The sequence below is a fragment of the Epinephelus moara genome, chromosome 18 (assembly GCF_006386435.1).
Source record: "Epinephelus moara isolate mb chromosome 18, YSFRI_EMoa_1.0, whole genome shotgun sequence".
Classification (NCBI taxonomy): Eukaryota; Metazoa; Chordata; class Actinopteri; order Perciformes; family Serranidae; genus Epinephelus; species Epinephelus moara.
The window spans coordinates 28,743,398-28,764,508 of record NC_065523.1 but is presented as its reverse complement, the minus strand read 5'-3'; the positions used below and the strand labels follow the sequence as shown (position 1 = coordinate 28,764,508).

At 40.8% G+C, this 21,111-nt stretch overlaps 2 protein-coding genes across 6 annotated transcripts; one reads left to right on the top strand and one right to left on the bottom strand.

Annotated features, from left to right (window-relative positions):
* The first annotated feature begins 1,201 nt into the window (after positions 1-1,201).
* gys1 (glycogen synthase 1 (muscle)) lies at positions 1,202-14,865 on the top strand. The gene is made up of 16 exons (XM_050068397.1): positions 1,202-1,400; positions 5,292-5,410; positions 5,738-5,919; positions 8,073-8,264; positions 8,533-8,718; positions 8,878-9,022; positions 9,276-9,393; positions 9,616-9,736; positions 10,859-10,965; positions 11,137-11,196; positions 12,199-12,391; positions 12,466-12,592; positions 12,675-12,770; positions 12,877-13,040; positions 13,131-13,211; positions 14,469-14,865. The coding sequence occupies exons 2-16, from the start codon at positions 5,293-5,295 to the stop codon at positions 14,712-14,714; spliced, it is 2,136 nt and encodes a 711-aa protein (XP_049924354.1). The 5' UTR covers positions 1,202-1,400; position 5,292; the 3' UTR covers positions 14,715-14,865.
* Positions 14,866-15,919: 1,054 nt separating this feature from the next.
* aspdh (aspartate dehydrogenase domain containing) lies at positions 15,920-19,871 on the bottom strand. Of its 5 annotated transcripts, none has more exons than XR_007571536.1 (9): positions 19,760-19,871; positions 19,569-19,666; positions 19,287-19,431; positions 19,084-19,168; positions 17,811-17,960; positions 17,369-17,592; positions 17,151-17,290; positions 16,320-16,441; positions 15,920-16,134 (listed from the first exon to the last, which is right to left on the bottom strand). XR_007571536.1 is itself a non-coding variant. In XM_050068402.1 (9 exons), exons 2-8 carry the CDS (start codon positions 19,621-19,623, stop codon positions 16,413-16,415), a joined length of 828 nt encoding a protein of 275 aa, XP_049924359.1. In that variant the 5' UTR covers positions 19,624-19,666; positions 19,760-19,871; the 3' UTR covers positions 15,920-16,134; positions 16,365-16,412. The 5 variants fall into 5 exon arrangements, 4 of the variants coding, with proteins under 4 accessions (XP_049924359.1, XP_049924356.1, XP_049924357.1 ...); XM_050068402.1 differs by having other exon boundaries at positions 16,365-16,441; XM_050068399.1 differs by lacking the exon at positions 16,320-16,441 and having other exon boundaries at positions 19,760-19,870.
* Between the last annotated feature and the right edge of the window lie 1,240 nt (positions 19,872-21,111).

The window sequence follows — 21,111 nt, the reverse complement described above, 5'->3', positions numbered from 1 at the left end:
TTATGCTTTCTGGTGTTTTATTGATCTTAACACAAGATAACAATCAGCAGATCAAGAAAGTAAGTCCTGTGTAGTTCAGCATTCATAAGAGGAACTTATGATTTGGTATCATCGTTATTCACTTTCATTCCAACTAAATTTGGTAAATCTCTAGGCGGATTATGACTCAATGGGCCCCTGGGCCCAGACGCATTAATGGCCTCCCTACTCCCACTCACTTGAAATGTATAATGATTGTTTCCTTCTTGTAACATCTCCAAAGTAAATGTTTAGGCTTTATTTAAGTTTTTCTTTTTTTTAAGGTCATTTGGGCTCAGTTATTGATGTGATGACTAAGCCCTTTTTACATGACATGCAAAGTTAATAACTTCATGCAGAGGCTCTGGCTTAGGGACCACCTGTGCCCTTAGGCCTCTGTGCTGGGCTCAACAGACTGGTTCAGTGATATATTCATGGGTAAATCCCCAAAAATGTAGAGAGTAGGGTTTTTTAACGAAAACGCCGGCATGCTGATGCATTCATAGCTATGATGATCATGCGATCTTGTCATATTTATCAGTGCAATCACCACTGTGTGTCTGTACTTGTCTCTGAGAGTTGTTGGTGCTGTCACCCCCTCCAGACACACATAAATACACACACTTAGAGGTCAGAGGTCACGCCTGCTGGTAGAAGGACACAGCCATGCCTAATGACACCTCAGCTGTGCAGATCTTTACTGACCCTCTGACTTTAGGGCCCTGTGATTTTCAGCTGCTTCACCAATATAGATCATGTGGTCTGGCCTATCAAGGGTGGTGGGGTTAGACAGATGGCAGCCAGTGGAAAGGGTTAGTAGATCCCAGAGATATGCAGAGGGGTTGGGTGTCTTAATGTCACTAGTCACGCTGTATTCTCCAAACTATGCTCTCAATGACCCTTAGAAGCCATTATAAATAACTGGCTTGTGCTTCTCCCTCCTCACTGGAAAAAAAAGTTGCCTGGTTTCCCATGACTCCCCTCTTTTGTATGGATGAAAAGATGATTCACCAACCCCTGCAACTGTCAAGCCTCTGCTCAGCCAATTGCGTCTCTCAGCTGAGGAAAACGCCCAGTTCCCGTCAGATCGTGCTCAGAGGCGGAGACAAAGAGGAGACTGACACCAATAGGAGTGAAGCTCATGAATAATGTGACAGTAGAGACCCCGCATTCACCAACCCAGCCTTCTTCCTGCATCGCAGGCCGTGGACGTCCTGTCCCTCCATCTGTCAGTGAACGCATCAAACCAATGTGAAACGCTGGCATTTAACTAAAGCTGCCGCCCCCTTTTCCTCACTCTCCGCTGGTTGCATTTCTTGGATTGACTGCGACAGCTGCCGATGTGTTGTTCATCTTCGTGAAGTTGGGACAAAACCAAAAGGGTGAGAAAAGAAATATGTATTTTTATATGTTCCACAATGACAATAGTTGATACTTCCTCAACAGGCGGGGGCGCGCATCAGGACGCTGTGTCCTCTGCGCGCGCCCGCGGCTGCAGTAGGTGCCTGATGTCACGTTCGTTCCACAACTCATGAGAAACAAAGACGGTATATACAGCAACATGCATGTTCACAGCTGGGAGCTCTGCAGTTGGTTTTATGATACTGTTGTTATCACCTGTCGTCTTCGGACGAGCAGGTCGAGGCTTACGTGCGGTGTGTGCTCCATTGCCCGATATGGGAAATATTTGGGTGAGAGCCTGGTTTGGGTCTTGTCCTCTCCCAGACCTGTAGGCCCACTGGACAGTTCAAATCAAAGTATCCGTGAAATAGTATTGCATTGACAAGGGCATGATGGTGATTATTGTGATTGCATGCTCATGTGAGTGTCAGTAGTCCATTATAAAGCATCCATAAAGTGGTGTCCCAGGCAGGTGAGGGTTCCCAAGTAGAGCCAGAGGAATCCCGGGGGGGGGCAAAAGAAAAGAGCAGCAGTTCAGTTTCATCACTATGGTATTTACTCTAAGTCTGTGTAAGGATGGTTGTTTGGTCATATGTTTGATGCTCCCTCAGTCACACTGTAAAACTCTTCTCCAAACTCTTATTTTAAAGGTTCAGTGTGCCGGAATTTGGGGCATCTATTGGCAGAAATAGTATATACCATTTATAACTATGTTTTCATTTGTGTATAATCACTTGGATCTAAGAATAATGGTGTTTTTCTTTCCTTTGAATGAGCCTTTTATATCTACATATAGAGGAGGTCCTTTTCCACGGTGTTCACCATGTTCTTTAGTAGCCCAAAACAGATAAATCAAAAACTGGCTCTAGATTAAAGGGTGACACAGGAGTGTACGTTCACTCCGGTCTTATCCCACTCCAACAAAAAAACTCTATCCCATCCCAATCTCATGACAGAGTTTCAACCAACTGTACAGTAGCACAATGCTGAAATAATTCCAGACATAACAGCTAAAACAACTATATTGAACATATTTGTTATGGTATATTTTTAATAGTATCTTTTTTTTCATATTTTGATTTTAATTTTTCAATTCGTACTTTGCCTTCAATCTTATTTCCTCCCACTATGTTCATTGGATGCACGGAACACTAAGGCAAATCCCTTGTAAGTGAAAACCTTCTTGGTAATAAAACCTACTCTGATTTTAACTGCAACAACCATTTGGCAAATTACTAGTGCTTATTCTGTTAGCTTAATGCTAACACACCATGGAAATTACCATTAACATGCTAATGGAAATAAGCATCACAATTGCAATAATATTATCTTAACAAATAATCGATTTTACTCAACATACTTACCATTAAACGACATGTGTGCTCATACTTACAGGGACATATTTCCTGTGCTTTATGAAAATGAACTGATAGCTGCTGACTAATTTAACATTGCTTGCTCAATACAGTATTGTTAGTATGATTCACAACCCGCCTTTTTCTGTTGAGTTTTTTTTCCCTATCCTGTCCCAGGCACATGATGAATATTGAAATTGACCCCCATGCTGTGGGAATCGTGTGACCCACAGGATTAACAAAAAAATGGCAGCCCTAGATAGAGCCATTCGTGTTTTCCTGTTGGGCACCATAGTTCTCCAACATGCTTGGCACATGGAAGAAGCCTCAGTTCTGCAACCTCACAACTAGACGCTACTTACACCCTGGACCTTTAAAGTCCCCCTCCACTCAAAAACGTGTTTTGTTTATCGTTACTTCACTTGGATGTTTTAGCTTTACTTTGCACAATGTGCTGTTTGCATTTTCATAGATTCTGGATATTTCAATGAGGAAGAAGAAGTAGATGTAATCTGAAGGATTATCAACATGGTAACTGAACTTATTTTGTGGGGGAATAGCATGTCAGACACAAATAACAATTCCAAGCAGAGTATTTTTACTCTGTTTTCTCAATAAACACGTCTGGAGGGAGTCTGGAAGTTCTATTTAAGGTGGTTGGGTGTGAATATCTAAATGTAGATGAAGGAAAGTATACTTGAGGACATGTTTGACATCAAATTTGCGCAGCACTTAATAATCAGATTGTTGTTGTGGTTTATCTGGGCTTTTATTAGGCTTGGACTGTGACTAACTGTCAGTCAATAAACTCTCCTTTGTCTACTGCTTTCAGTTGCAATCCTGCATAATCACATAAGAATTTAAAACACAGATGAAATTTCTGGTGAGCAGTGTAAAAAGCAAAGTTGTGAACGGGTTTGTAGGACAGGTGGAAGAGCATGTCCCCACTGTCTATATGTAACCCAGTGTTAGTGCACTGGTTTGTTTTAGCAGTTTGCTACATGTCCCAACATCACCTGATTGCAACATTTCATAGTAGTATATCAACACGTGTCGCAAGTGTGAATGGCTGGATCAAGTTAATACCTGATCCAAGCCCTTGTCTGTGCTTTCGTGCACCCTTTCTCATGCCACTCCCCAATTTGGTCAGGAGGTTGCACCATATCTGCAAAACAGAACTCAACACAAAGTTGTATTTTCAGTGCATCTCACACTTAGTCAGCAGGAATGCAGTCCTCACTTAATTGTGCCTTTAAAATTGCACCATTGCTAATAAGAAGACAGACAATTAAACTTCTTCTGTTGCAGAAGGATGCACTGACAGAGGTCATGACTTTCATAGTGCATGTCAGTTTAAATTTCACAGAGCCAACTTGTAGTTTTTGTATACAAATAGACATGCAGTATGTGATATGCATGATTGTACACGTGTGTTGTGTAATTAGAAGTAGTGGTGGTTGGCAGAAGAAGCCCTTTGAGCCCATCTCAGATTATAGTCACAGCATAGTAGATACACAGTCCACACATGCATTGGATCCCTATCACTCAATGTACCACCTCAGTGTTGTGTGTTTGCACAAGGTGTCCTGTAAAACAGCCAAAGGTTAAGCTAATTAAGTTACCAGATAAATAAAAATGTTTGAAACACACAGTATATTCCAAAGGCCGAATTTTAAAAGAACCCGAGGAAGGTTGTCTATAAAAATACGTAACAATAATGTAATGTAAGAGTGTTGTGAAACAGGATGTGTGGTTGGATAGCAAGAATGATGACATACTTTCAAGTGTGTGGGGCAACGTTAGCCAAGAGAAAGTTACACTGAATAAAAAAAATGTGTCATTTACTCGTGATGATTACCCAATACTGTTTTCCAGGGAAACTTAATTGATGCATTTTGAAATAATTAAAATCCTTCCGTTTCTGCCATCACAGGCAACTGGTTTAAAGGGACAGTTCTGATTTTTTGAAGTGGGGTTGTATGAGGTGCTCGTCCATAGTCAGTGTTTTTATTACATACAGTAGATGTAAGTCAGCACATCCCTTTTGGAGGTATAGGCAGGAGTACCAACAAGGAAGCTGAGCAATGTACTGCTGTGGAGGGGGGTGGCAATATAATGTATTTTAACCGCCTAAAAATAGTCCCACCTACTGAAGAAATCAGTATCATTTTAGGTCTATGCTATATTTAGAATATTTGTACTGCCTTACTTTGCAGCCAGACAGCAATTATGATGGGGAACTGAAGCCGTTATAGTGCTCTCTTCAAAGCCAGACTCCATTGAGAAAACCAGTGATTTAACACCACTGAACACAGGTGCTGCTGGTCTACTGCTGCCTCCATCAGTTAGTTTACTTGTGTTATTGTATGACTTTGGTGTTAAAAAGCATTAGTTCAGATTCAATAAAGTCACATTGAAACAAACTAACTAACTGATTGAGGCAGCACTTGACAGCAGCTCTAATGTTCAGGTGCTCCCATCTCAGCTGAGTGTGTTCTGTGTTCTGTGTTCAAACAGCATGCCGCTGGCTCGCAGCCTCTCTGTCACGTCCCTGTCAGGACTGGAGGAGTGGGACGAGGAGTTTGAATTGGAAGATGCTGTCCTTTTTGAAATTGCGTGGGAGGTCGCAAACAAAGGCAAGTGTGTGTTTACGTGTGTGTTTTTGGAATTTTCATCTGTGCATATCTTGCAGGTATGTGAGGAAAAGTTGGAAGAACAAATTTGTTGTTTAAAAAAATATGTCACTCACTAAACTTAGTTTTTGTCATCGCTAAACTACTTTTTGTTTTCCATGCATCTTCATGTCTAATCTTGTTTATTTACTCAGGTTATAATCCTCAGTAATGTTCAAGTTGCAAAAGAGACCTGTCATCATATGCGCCATATATATCAGGTTGAATCACATTATATCTTTGTCTCGATTTTATGTGCGTACGTGTGGCATGTTTGCTGCATGTGTGAAGTTGGAGGCATCTATACCGTCATCCAGACCAAAGCCCGTCTGACCTCAGAGGAATGGGGGGAGAACTATTTCCTGGTGGGTCCCTATGTAGAGAGCAACGTGCGCACACAGGTGGAGTTGATCGAGCCCACCAACCCCGTGCTGAAGAGAACCATTGACAAGATGAACTCCAGTGGGTGTAAGGTAATACCACACGTACACAGTGAACACATACCCCTCTGAGTTAAATCTGTAGGTTCCTCTTAAGGACAGTCGTTCTCACAACACATAGTTAAAAGGATTATGTGGTGAATATGCTCTACGCTTGAAAATAAGTTAGAGCTAATCATTAGTCCCTCTTTCATGTCCGACCCACCCACACATCTCTAAACCCAGTGACATTTCCTCACAAAGGTTAGAGGCTGTATCGTGTCTCTCTGTCTCTCTTTCAAAAACACACTCCAGAAATAGATGACTGCCTGTATGTGTGTGTGTGTGTGTGTGTGTGTGAGATACCTTTAAATCTTTGTGCTGTGTCACTGTGGGAGTGCTGTGGAATTATGGGTCAAGGCTAGAAGTGGTAGTGGGACTCTTTTAAAGTGATAGCACAGCCTTTTCAAACGAACCTATCTGGTTTACCTTGAATCAGGTGACATTTAGGCTCAGGACAGACCAGCACGAGAGCTCAGTTAGTTTGGTTTAAAATGTTTTTATTCTTATCACCAGTGTCGGAATAAAATCCTGAGAGTTTAATCTCAGTTGGTTCGACCCTGTGATCTCGACTGTTTAGTGTAAGGTGGTCATAAAACTCTCTTCGTCAGTCTTTCTTGCATCCTTTCATTGTGACTAAATCAAATATGTTTAATATTATCTAAAGTGTTTAGTCTTGGCTCATAAAATACTGAAGTTCAATGATATGAACATTGTCAACAGCCAATAGCTGCACTCTCTCTAGCACCAAACAGGATGCAGCAAACTAGGTAGATGGTAAACATGGAGGGGACTCCAGGGAGGTGAAAGAACATGGTTCTCGGGTCCTGTGGAAACTGCTAGGGTCAGTGTTTAATTCTGCATGTGTCTGTTTAACCAACCGACACTTATTTTAGTGAAATCTTCATTTTTGAAACGGTTTGCCTCTCATGCCTTTCCATGGTCTTCTCCCACGAAAATAGTAGAGCTAACCAATGGAGGCTGGTTGCGAGTTGACGCAACTAAATCCAATTTTTTTTACACAAATTCAGGTTATCTTTATGAATTATTTGCTGCCAACATATGATGGCTTTTATCTTGTGTTTCTAGAGTTATGGGTTTTTGCAGACAAGTGAGGAATTATTAATATGTCATATTTCCTAAAGGGAGTTTGGCATAATGTTTTCCACCAGGATCAGGATGGGAAATAATCTCCAAAGGAATCTAGTTGTAGTTTTGCAAATCGTGATCCTGCAAGATCCCCAGTCTTTTCAAAATCTTATAGTATGTGAATAAAAACTTACATTGTCTTTCGATGTGAGAGGATGTCAGTCTTTTAAAAGTATTTCCAAAGTCTTTTCGTGTAATGTAGGCAGTAGTCATAATTGAAGTTTGAAGAGACATTCTTTGATTGGGATTCTGTGTCAGGAAGTCAAATCTCATCGAGGTTAACCTTGAATGATTTGGTTGGAATATGTCTTTGATAGTGAGATGAGTGTCTTGCAAATAAAGTAGTATTAGATAAGAGACACAAGGTCGAACCCCTTTATCCACGTGTTGAAAAAAACATGGAAATAAAAGGAAATAGCTTATTAATACATGTAATAAGAAAAATTGAACTTGCAGTTGCAGCTGCAACTCTTCATGTCAAAATGAATGTTTCCTAATTTGAGTTGTTTATATTGTGTTTGCCTTAAAATGATGATTCTGCAAGTGATTAATCACAAATCATATAATTTTTGTCACTAAATTGAATAAAAATTGTAAAAAGGAGAAAATATGCCCTCATCCATCGGTGGTGTTTGAGATTAGGGCTGCAAGTAACAATTATTTTTATTGTTGATTAATCTGTAGATTATTTACTGGATAATCAATTGGTTGTTTGGTCTATAACATAGTGAAAAATGTTGATCAGTGTTTCCCAAAGCTCAAGATGACATCCAGAAATGTCTTGTTTTATCCACAACCCAAAGATAATTCAGCTTACTGTCATATAGGAGTTATGAAACTAGAAAATATTCATATTTATGAAGCTGAAATCAGAGAATTTTGACTTAAACTGATTGATCAAGTATGAAATTAGTTGGAAATCAATTTCATAGTTGACAACTTCTTTGCAGCTCTTTCGGACATAAAGAACTACTCACCCTTTCGTCATTTCCTCGCAGGTCTACTTTGGGCGGTGGCTTATTGAGGGCAGTCCATATGTTGTTCTGATTGATGTGGGGTTCACCGCCTGGTCTCTGGACACCTGGAAGAGCGAGTTGTGGGAGTTATGCGACATTGGCGTGCCATGGTTCGACCGCGAGGCCAACGATGCTGTGCTGTTTGGCTTCCTGACGGCCTGGCTCCTAGGAGAGGTCAGCAGTTCACACATCTTTATAAAGATTAAATATAAAATGTTTTAGCCATGTTGCGACAGAAGAAGAGGTTCAATACTGCATGTTTATGTGCAGAGAGAAGACGAATTACCGGTAGGTCCTTGAAAAGGTCTCATAATTGATATCTTAATAATCTGAAGGCTTGAATTGTAAAAATTGTGGGAGACACGTGAAAAATAAGTTTAAATGCATGTTGGTGTGTGTGTGGCTGTAATCCATATTCACCCTGTTTTCTCTCATATCGCAGTACGCAGCCCAGAGCGAGGAGCCTCCACACATCGTGGCCCATTTCCATGAGTGGTTGGCCGGTCTGGGCCTGGTGTTGTGTAGGCACAGACAGCTGCCTGTTGCAACCATCTTCACCACTCATGCCACACTGCTGGGTCGATACCTGTGTGCCGGAAATGTGGACTTCTATAACAAACTTGCAGACGTACGTGTGTGCACATTTTACTACACAGGAATGTTATAAATGTAAAATAATAGAAAGAGGCCATTTAACAGTCTTTCTGTTGGTAAATTAGAAATGATTACACACATATTCAACAAGAATTCCTTGTAATGCTCTCTCTCCTGTGTGTGTCTCATTCAGTTCAATGTGGATAAGGAAGCAGGCGATAGACAGATCTACCATCGCTACTGTTTGGAGCGGGCGGCTGCTCACTGTGCCCACGTCTTCACCACTGTGTCACAGATCACAGCTATTGAGGCTGAGCATCTGCTTAAGAGAAAACCAGGTGTGTGGAGGTGAATGGGAAAGTGCAATTCAGAGACTTCCTGTCCTTATTTGTCATTGGCTGGCAAGCAGGTCTTAATGTGTGAGGATATTATGCGTTTTTCACTGCTTTCATATTACTAAATGTTTTGATGAACATAATTAGCTACTCAGGTAGTTGGATACTTAACAAAAGTTTAACTGATTTATCTATCTCTCTGCGTATTTTTTTTTTTTTTTCATTCAATGCCCTTTATCCCTCTCATCACGCACAGACATTGTTACTCCCAATGGGCTCAACGTGAAGAAGTTCTCAGCCGTGCATGAGTTTCAAAACCTCCACGCTCAGAGCAAGAATCGGATTCAGGAATTCGTCAGGGGACACTTCTACGGGTCGGACACCCCGCAACAGATATCACACACAAATTTAAGAGCTGAAATTGAAATTGGTTGTTTCACTGAGTTTTCTTACTGCTTACTTCTTTTTTATTGAATTAATTCTCTCTGATAAGAATGAGGCGAATCAAATTCTGAAGAACATAGTTTTAAAACATGTGCATGCATGTGCCACACTTATGCAGCTCTTGTGACAGGCTTTGGTTTGTGTTTGATCAGGCACCTTGACTTCAACCTGGACAAGTGTTTGTTCCTCTTTATTGCCGGAAGGTATGAGTTCTCCAACAAAGGAGCTGACCTCTTCTTGGAAGCTTTAGCCAGACTCAACTATCTACTGAGAGTAAGTGTGTGTTGTGTAGTTGTGTTAACAGATGCACACATGTATTCAAGAGTTTGTGTGTGTGTGTGTGTGTGTGTGTGTGTGTGTGTGTGTGTGTGTGTGTGTGTGGGAGAAGGACAAGGGTGAATCTTAGGTGATCAATTAGTCCCCCTGCCCGTTGCTCAGTCCACAGGGTCTTGGGTTGGGAACCGAGGGTTGCTGGTTCAAGTCACCATCCAGATCAAATACAGAGCATGGACTGGTAGCTGGAGAGGTGTCAGTTTGCATCCTGGGGGTTGCCAAAGTGCCCTTGAGGAAGGCACTGAACCCCCAACTGCTCAGGGTGCCTGTCCATGGGCAGAACCCTTGCTCTGACATCTCTTACAGACATCCATTTAATGCATGTATAGGTCCTGTTTCAGCATGTGTGTATTTCGGGCTGGCATTCGGCTGTATTTCACACAACAGAGTGGGGGGAAAAATTGAATTTGAATCTTCTTCTTCCCTTTCATTGTTACCTCCGCCAAGTAGGTCATGTTTTCAGTTCAGTTGGTTTGTATGCCTGATTGTCAGCAGGATTACAGAATAACTACTAGTCCAATTTTCATGAAACTTGGTGGAAGAGTGTAGCATGGGCCAAGGAAGAACGCATTATATTTTGGAGCAGATAGAAATCATGGGAAGGATACACAAAGTACTTCCTTTTTATCAGACAATGCAAGATAGGGCATTTGGCCTTGGTGGAATAAATGCCATACATCTTAATATCCAACAGATGGTGAAACATAGCCAGAAATGCTGAGATATTGACATTAAAGTTTACACTTGTGGATTTCAACCACGTGTCATTCTGATCTTCTGTCAACTAGTTCTAATAGTTTTGGAAATATATCCAGACATAGTGATCATGCTTGCAGATTTGCATATCACAGAAGACTGGACCGTTGGCCTTGGTGCATGTCTGCACTCTCTGAGTGCCCTTCTAATTGTAGTTGGTTTTGTATTGTTATTGCTTTTACTGTTTGTCTCACTGCCTTTATTACCACCTTTGAGTAACTTTCTTAAATATAATATACAAATTGAATGTAAAAATTATTTTGAAAAAATTGAACCTCATATTCCTGTATGGTCTGCCTGCTTCAGGTCAATCACAGCGACGTAACCGTCATTGCATTCTTCATCATGCCAGCTCGGACAAACAACTTCAACGTTGAGACCTTGAAGGGCCAAGCTGTCAGGAAACAGCTCTGGTGAGGTTTCGTCTCATGTTAAACAAGGAGATAAGGTATCTAACTAAAAGTGTACATTGTGAGCCAGACAGCCAGTGATATACTCACCCATATTTGACCTCAACTTGGAAACATGTTTGTAGTTGTCTGATTAATACACTTCTATCTTCTCTTTTTTTTTGTCCCTGACAGGGATACTGCTCAGACTGTGAAGGAACGTTTTGGAAAGAAACTTTATGAGTCACTTTTAGTGTAAGTTTACCACTTTTAGTCTACTTCATTTAGCATGTAAGATGTGGAATGACCTGTTTTATAACACCATCAAGTAAAAAGTATGAAGATATTTAGAAACAACCCACTAAATATCAAAAGCAGGACTGTTTGTTATTTATCTGAAGAAGGGGGTGGCTTGGGTGTGACTTAGACTGACTGGGGGATAATGCATGACCCTCCCTCCACCATAAATAACCTTATTTTGTCATATCCACACCAAATGTAGTTATTGGAGCCAATGCAGCGAACAAACAAAATAGAGGGAGAGTTATCACAAAACAAACAGCTAATTTCTTAGTCAGCTGTGTGTGCACTTTGGCAGATTATGGGTGCATGATTGCCATCCTGCCTATCACACAAAGCCAACAAAATTTAATAAGCCCACAGATCAAACACACACACATCACAGAGCGCACACAGCCAGCATTACAGACACATGCGGCTGGTTTCCCATATACACTGTAATATACACAACAAAGTCTGCAGCAGCCAGAGTAATATCAGTAACTTGGCAGGGCGGCTGTTTGGCTAGCCTTTGACAATCAACAGTTACTTAAGAAAACAAAATTCTGGAATTGAAAAAAGTCATGATACTTCAAAATAGATGGAGTTCAGGGATCACCTTAAGGCAGTGGTTACCAACTGGTCCAGCCACAGGATCCAGATTTCTCCTTTCCAGGTCCACACAGTTTAATACATTCAGTGTCATACTTGCGTTTGGCCATGTCAGAGAGCTAGTTTGCTGTCTCTGTCAAGTAGCTGTCTGTTAGTCACTCTACAGCAGGAAGCGTAACTACAAAGTTAAACTCATGCACCAGAAATGCACCACTGTATTTAGGGGTAGGTGAGGTTAACATGGGGGTGGGAGATACCAAGCTTAGTGAGTCCTGTTACTATACAGCGGTAATTCTTACTAATAAATCTTTAGTTGTAGTCATTTTCCAAGTTTCCTTTAAGTCTAAAACAAAGTGCTTTCATCAGCGGGCAGCTGCCAGATGTGTCGAAGATGTTGGACAAAGAGGACTTCACCATAATGAAGCGTGCCATCTTCGCGACTCAGAGACAATGCCAGCCTCCAATCTGCACCCATAACATGCTGGAGGACAGCAGCGATCCAATCCTCAACTGTGTCCGCCGTATCGGCCTTTTCAACAGCTCCGCTGACCGCGTCAAGGTATGTCAAACAGTTTGCTCTGGCAGTTACTCAAATATCTGGCGCTGATACTGAACAGCTTCTCCCTTCTTTAGATTATCTTCCATCCAGAGTTCCTTTCGTCCACCTCTCCTCTACTTCCGATGGATTATGAGGAGTTTGTAAGAGGCTGTCACCTTGGTGTCTTTCCCTCTTACTATGAGCCTTGGGGCTACACTCCAGGTACGACTAGCGCGTGCTGACAAGGTGTATTTATGTCTGTTGATTTATTATATACTTACTTTACTTTTTCTGTTACTGTCAGCTGAGTGCACAGTCATGGGAATTCCATCAATCTCAACTAACCTGTCAGGATTTGGCTGCTTCATGGAGGAACACATAGCAGACCCCTCAGCTTATGGTGCGTTTCTCATACTTTATCTGTTAAATTCTCAAAAGTTTGACTTTTAAAAGATGTGAAGGGATAACTGATGCTGTCTTTCACATCACTATGTTTGTTTTTGCAGGTATTTACATCCTGGACCGACGATATCGGGGGGTCGACGAGTCGTGTAACCAGCTCACGTCCTTCCTGTTTCAGTTCTGCAAGCAGAGCCGGCGCCAGCGGATCATCCAGAGGAACCGCACTGAGCGTCTGAGTGAACTCTTGGACTGGAGATACCTCGGCAGGGTAAGATTCCAAATCCCAAGGACTCATATTGTTCATGTGACTTCTTCAAGATGAATTAAGGTTGTTGTTTTTTCTTGTTTTCTGCTTTAGTATTATATATCTGCCCGTCATATGGCCCTGGCTAAAGCGTTCCCTGACACCTACATGTATGAACTTCATGAGCCCACCTCAGTAAGTGAACTTGTGTGTCTTTGGCTGGGAAATGTGTCAAGCTTTCATTGTTTATTGTTATCCCATGTTATATATGCATTCAGGCCCAATCCCAATACACCCCTTGCCCCTACCACTTAACCCTTACTCCTCTGTTTCGGGGGTTCATGTCTACGGGTAGGGTGTCCCGATTCTAGCCCTCCAAACGTAGGCTTTTCCAGAGGCACCCTTCAGATTGAGTGTTATGAGAAATCATTGAGAAGATGGCTGTATGAGCAACAAAAGACAAGTCACAAGTATATTTTTTCATTAATAAAGATTTATAAATTATGATAACCATGGTATTATCTTAGTTGAATGTTGAATCAGAATTTCTAAGTTCCCAGTTGAAAATATCAACTGGAATGCCCCCGAAAGTCGGATTTACGTCTCAGAAAGTCAGAGGAACCTCACCAACCCCAGCTTAAAAATCAAATATGGCTCCTCCACGTATCAACAGTACTGAAAGCTGTAGTATTATACTGTTTATTAGCACTTCCGTCATTGTGTGTCATTAAAACAGTTGAACACACATTACTGTCCAACTTCTGTTTGTGAACATGTTACTACTGTGTTTGGATGCGCAGAATACAGCATAATGCATTCATATCAGCTGGCATTGCTAACTGTGGCTGACCTGGCTTGAACTGGTATTACTAACAACACCTAAGTTTTCCAACATATGGTACTGTAATGCGATCAACTCGACATCATTCCCAGCTCCAACGTCTGAGGTAAATGGAATTCAGAATAAGGATATATTGTTATTGCTGATTGGTGCATGACTGTGCCACATTTTGACATATTTCCGTGTTGCTTTCCCCCCTTTTGATGGCATATAATGAGTTGCTAATTTTAGCTCATAGAGCAGTGCTGGTGGCTGGTAATGAAGCAGTGTTCATTTTTATTTAATGACTTGCTTGATTGATCGATTGCATGAAACTTAGGTGGTATACAAATAGCGAGCTTCCTGACATGGCAGAAGATAAGTCCGGCATTACTGGACGCATCTTTTTACGCAAACATCAGCACCAAAGACTACTGATGATGATCAGGGTCTTGAAGGGTTGTCCCATTTCATAGGGGAAGATTTCAACCCGACCCTTTGTAACTCTATTCCAAGGGACAAGGTGGCACTCAAAAACAAGGCGAAGGGATAAAAACAAGAAATAGTATTAGGCCTAAGTCTTTACAATTCCACCCACTGATTGCGATTCTAATGCCTTTTCTCTTCCTCAGACCTCAGGTTTCCGTTACCCCCGACCAGCCTCTGTGCCACCATCTCCAGCTCTGTCCCGCCACTCCTCCCCTCGCCACAGCGAGGCTGAGGACAACGATGAGGACGAACGTTACGATGAGGATCTGGAGGCAGAGAAGGACCGGGTGAACATCCGCCAGCCCTACGTCATGCCATTGAAAAACAAGTCCACTGCAGCTCTGGGGGCCAATGGAAACAGCGAAGGTGTCACAAGCGACAAAAACTGAGACACACACACACACACACACAGTAAATGCTACACCTCACTATTGAAACTCTATCTGTGGCAATTGTTAAAGTATTCATGTACTTTATAAATGAATGCAGTTGTGTGATTGCGAGTGATAAATTTAATATCAGCTTGTTGTGAAAAACTGCATCACTGTCGGTGTCTTCTCGACCTGTTCATACCTCAAAATTTTTAGAAAAAATCTGTCCGTTGGATATGTTTTGGTATTTTTTTCAGTTACACCAGCAGTGCAACCAGTGATTTGCTTTGTGGAGTAAATGCAGCAGCTAGAAAGGGCTAACAGCTCGTCACGGAAAACAAATCAGGATTGCTGGATTTTGTAGTGTACTAACACTGGATAACATATTGTAGGTCTGAAGCCTTGAAACAATAATAGAGGGTTATTTTGAGTCTCTGGAGGGTTTTTTATACTTGATTCAAAGGTGGGTCCGAGCAGGGAAAAGAACACAATCCTCATTTTTACCAGATAATCATCTTCACACATTCAAAGCAATTTCCTGGTTTAAAAAAGGCTCATGTAAAGACTGTCAGTTGCTGTGAATACCCACAAAGAGCACCCGTTCTGTTTACTTGTTTTTGGCTTAAAAGCGTGATGATGATACTGTGCTTTAAAATCCACCTTGTAGCATCTTTTTCTTTCTTTTAAATGCCTTGTTTACAACAAAACTTCCCAGAATGGAAGTAAAATGTAGAACGCACACACATTCACATCAAGAAAATTGCATCAGAAAACTAAAAAACTGATGTCATTTTGAGAATGTTTTGTGTGTGTGTTTTTATTTTCTTTCCACGCCTTACTGTATTGCAGCCTTTCAGTAACGATCGCTGTTGAACAACCTCACACTCCTCTTTGTCTGTCTGTGTGTGTGCTTATGTTGATTATTCCTGGGTTGTGACAAATATTTATTTGTGAAGGGAAAAGAGCTTTGACCGAAAGATTAAAAAAAAGGGACTATGTCTTGAGATGGCAACCATGTTTGCAGGTGAAGGACAGAAGAGAGCTAGAGTGTGTCTTTACTATTTGTAATGGAAGAAGGAAAATGGTTCAATGAGGCGCATACTCACACTCCCTGTAAGAGTTTTATCATTTGTTACAATCTTGCACCAGATGAACTAATAATAAAGTTTAAATATATATATATATACACACACACCCATTTGTGTTTTACAAATAACTGGCTCTTCTTTCTTCTGTATGCATGCAGTTTATTGGAACACAAATATCATAAGTTCACAAAAAGTTTACAGTAACACACCGATCCAGTGACACCATCCACACAACTTATCCACCATAAACCATCTGATCTATATGGATCTCCTTGCTGTGTTGTTGTTAATTCAGCAGAGTTCTCATCCGCTTCAGCACAAGTAAACTCGTCCTCCATGACCTTTGCAAACTGTGTGAAAAAAAAGAATATAAAAGGTAAAAACAGAATTGATGACAATTTACTTATTTGCACACAAACAACTCAAGATCTTTTTTTCTAATTCTGACTTAAACAGGTATTTTATGAAAGATTAGATATGGACTCTCCAGTCAACCCCTTACAAAAAAAGTGTCTTTAACAAATTAAGATTCCACCTCCAAACTCTTTAGATGCACAGCAAGAGGGCTCCTGGTTCGAACCTGGGGTGGGGGAACCCTTCTGTGAAGAGCTTGCACGTTCTCCCTGTGTCAGTGTGGGTTTTCTCCAGGTTCTCCGGCTTCCTCCCACAATCCAAAGACATGCAGGTTAACTGGTTACTTTAAATTGCCCGTAGGTGTGAATGTGAGCATGACTGGTTGTCTGTCTCTGTGTTTTAGCCCTGAGATAGTCTGGCGACCTGTCCAGGATGTACCCCACCTCTCGCCCAATGTCAGCTGGGATAGGCTCCAGCCCCCCGTGAACCCCAAACAGGATAAGCGGTTACGGAAAATGAATGAATGAATTTAGCTTGAGGCTCAAGTAGGTAAAAAATCATCCACTATTTCACAGAAAATCAAAGATAAAAGAAAAGTCCATAAAAAAAAACTTTAGAGCCAAACTGTTCTTTCCAACTTCATCAATCATCTCTTAACCACTCAGATTTATATTTTGACTCATTTGTCACATGTTGTCCATGCAGGTTGGAGACCCCTGGACTAAATTACACTGGATATATCATAGTTAAAATAAAAAACTCGTTCCACCTCATCCAGGTACACCAGTAAAAAGCTTCTGTGAATTGATGCATTAACAATATCTAATCATGTAATATGTAAAAAATATATGGGTCACAGGGGCATTTTTACTTTTAATTTTGATACTTAAAGCATTATTACACTTTTCTGATACTAGTTTTACTAAAGCAGGAATTTGAACGTAGGCCTTTTAATTGTAATGGAGGTTCTTTTTGTGCTTTTACGTAAGTAAAGCGGCCATGCAGCACTCACCTAGTAAACTATTCCAGAAGGAGTTATATGTTGCACTGCCAGTTACAGCTCCAAGTTTGGCTGGATTACGCCTCACTGTGTTGACCGAGAAGCCACCAGGCCCAGTCACCTCAACCTCCACCACGTGATAGTCACTTAACCTAGGACAGGAAGATGTATGAAAGGTAAGCAAATATGACAGGCTGCATGAAGTCAGTCAGACTTTTAGTAAGACTTACGCTGTGTCGGAAACAATCTCTCCCTGAACACCAGTAAAGCCAAGTGTTCCTGCTGCCACTGCTGCCGCTGCCATGGTGTTCACATTGTTCGGAGCAAGTGGGCACAGCTCTGCCACTGAGCCTCTGAATAAAACACGCCTGCCCTCTTCCTCTGTCCAGTCAGAGAGGACGTCTCCTGTCAGCCGGAAGCAGGACGGGTGCTTGGACATTCTTATAAACAAAGCCTAAAAAACAAGTCAGGAGAGAAAAAAGAGTTTAACCAGAACACAATAATGTGTACCAGAAGACACTCTACTATACATACTGAGTACAAGACACTACACTATACTGAGTACTAAAATAAAATAATAGTTTAGTTGAGATTTGTCAGCTGCACAGTCATTCTCATAGACTAAACCCTGTACCACTTTCTCTAACACAGCACCTGCCAAACCAGTGTTACCTTCAAGTTCCCACTGTCATTCAGCCTTTGAATGTCCTGGCCTCCCCATAATGCACCACTGGGGACGTAGAGTGTCCTTCCATACTGCCGAGCTGCCTGACGCAGCTTCTGGTTCAGCTCAGGATCAGAGAGGGCCGAGGGTGAGCCCACCTGAAAGGAGGAGAAATAACGGCACAAAAGAGGATGTCATTATTATAATCAACATTTAAAACTGCTGAAACTTTGGTTCAGCTTATGTATTAAAGGGATAGTTCACCCCAAAATCAAAAATACATATGTTTCCTCTTACCTGTAGTGCTATTTATCAATCTAAATTGTTTTAGTATGAGTCGCGGAGTGTTGGAGTTATCGACTATAGAGATGTCTACCTTCTCTATATGGAACTAAATGGCATTTGGCTTGTGGAGCCAAAAGTGCCAAAAAAAAATACATTTAACTCAACACCAGTGTCTCTTTCCAGAAATCATGACCGGGTTACTCAAGTACAATGTTAATTTATGTTGTTTATATAAAGAGTGGTGAATATTTTGGTTTAAAATAAAATTTGGTTATCTTTGCTTATATTTAGGATAAGGTGACCAGATTTTGGAGATAAAACTGTGGACATTTCCAGTTCGGCAAAAGGAGAACATTTCCGGTTTTATTTGACCATGTGCACTGTAATGAATGATGGTGCAGGCCAACTGACATAAAAACATACAGGCTATATTTGTAATATATATACATATATATATATATATAAATGCTGATTAAATGCAATTTAACTAGTTATAAATTCGCTGTTCTCTGCGGGGGAAATGGACATGTGGAGTTACAGCATGTGTAAAGTATCAATTGTGTGACTGTCACAGTCAATTGAGAGTTGGCAGCCCTGTGGTTAAAAATGGGGACATTTCCGGGGACAGCTCCAGCCAGGGACAGACCAACAAAAACAGCAACTGTCCCCAGAAAATGGGGATATCTGGTCATCCTAATTTAGGATGAACATGATTATTGCTGGCCTCCATGCCCCCCCTCAAGTGTCCCCTTTTTACCCCCTAATGGTCAGCTTTGGACGGAGCTGTAATGTTAGCTGCGTCAGTGGTGCCAGGTGAGCTAGCAGTTGATGCATGCTTTCTTCTGTGCAGTGATACAGTAGTTGGTGTAGTCTGATAGAAACACAATTGTTTAAGATGTGGGGGTGAGCTGTCCCTTTAAATTAACTAGAAAGCACAGTCCTGGGAGTTGCTTTTGCAAACAGCACATCTCCCAAACAAACAGAAGAGGATCTTACCATGAAATGACACTGAGACAGGAAGTGACACCCAAATTCTTTTACAATCTTTGGATGGCACACTTCTACAATCACATCACACCGCCTGTAAAACACACAGTCATAGAAAAAGATGTTGTGAACATTGGATGCATGTTATATAGTACATATAGTAGCACAGAGATCACAATAGATACTAATACTGTTATATGGGTTTATGTTACCTTTCTGAAAAGGATGATAGGTCACCAAGTATGAGTTCATCAGGGACTACACCTTTGAGCTTGTCAGAATTTCTGTTCCAAACGAAAGCCAGAGTTAAACCGAGAGCAGCTCCATCTTTAAGGATCCTCTCCACCAGGTACTGCCCTGAAGCACGCGCGCGCGCACACACACACACACACACACACACACACACACACACAATAAAAGATTACAGTAGATGCATAATTCTAAGCATAATATATCAGAAAATTTGTGTGGAGTTTAAGAGGGAGAGTTCAGACCTAGATGTCCGTATCCTACAACTCCAATCCTTTGGGAGGAAGAGCTGGTTGCCATGTCCTGTGCGGAAAAAGGAAACGTGCTGAACGTTCACCTGCAACTTGACAAAACACACCAACACACACGCATACATAGGCTTTTGACCTTATTTGCTATCTTGACCAGTATAACATTAATTTATTGCTCTACTCACCAGATAATGTCACAGCCCTGCAGAGCTGTGTGTCTCCCAACTTGAAGCACAACAACCAGCCCACGACTGCAGGAATTGTGGGCGAGCACAGTACAAAGTTTGACTCTGAGAGGCCATAGTTAATCATTATTAGTTCTTTAGTGTGTGCAAGTATCATATGCTGGGCTCCTCCTCCATTCATTAAAAAAATAGAGTATCAGATGCATTAAGAATCTCTTGTTAAGTGTGACAGAGCAAAACTTAGTGTGACAGATGAGGAAGAAATTATTCTCACATTAAATGTATTACACATCAATGAACATATTTACATTTCTTTAATTTATCCTGCACGCATGATGTATTTCATTATTTATGTTTAATTGTTTTATCAACCATACTGCTTTTATATCAGGTTTTTTCTGTTACAGTATTAAGTGTTGAGAAATCTGCAGTGGTGGTGGGACAAGTACAATCAGGGTAATGTATAAGTATTAAAAATATACATACGCAATGCAGATGCATACGCAATGCAGAACATTTTAAATCAAAAAAATCAAATAAATCTAAAGAATTAAAATAAGTTAAAAGAAAATCAGCAAAAGCCTCATATTTGAGAAGCTGGAACCGATTAAAATACTCAAGTAAAGTACAATTTCGTGAATGTAAACAATGCAATGTGAATTCCTTTAAAAAAAAAAAAAAAAGATAATCCTTTGATCACAACCCTTAAAGTGTCATATGTCACATCATAAACATTAAAAAAATATATAATTTTTGCTTCCATATTAAGCCATTTTGAAAGATGAATGGTGATACTTTGTTGGTGTTTCCAACCTTGACACACAGTAGTTAGCTATTCATCTCTTTTGTCACAGTTGTTGCAGAGAGAAATGATTATTTTTGCATCACCTACAAGATTTTTTTTTCAACATGGGGAAAAGTGGGAAAAGTTTAAGCTCCAAACACTTAATTTTGTGCATTGTGGTGATTTTGTTTGCACCCGTTTGTGCCTTTTCTGTATCAATATATGGTGGTGAAAAATTTCTCTGTTACTTTCATTTTTATACTGTTGGGACAAATGTACATGTAAAATATTGAGGGGTAAAATCTATGCCTTTACCGACAAGCTTTAAAGATATGATTCAAAATATTTCCCCAAAGGAAGTGACTTTCTGGCCATTTTCCCACAATTAATTTGTCATTACCAGCAATCATCAGACGTTTACATGCAAAGTAAGAAAACAAGTGTTATCATATTTGAGTTTACTACTTGTTCAACTTTGCCCCCTCATGTGTTGATGTCACCAATATATTCCAGCTGGAGAGGTCAAAGGTCAGCTGTTTGTCCATGAGAACTCAAACCCCGGAGAACA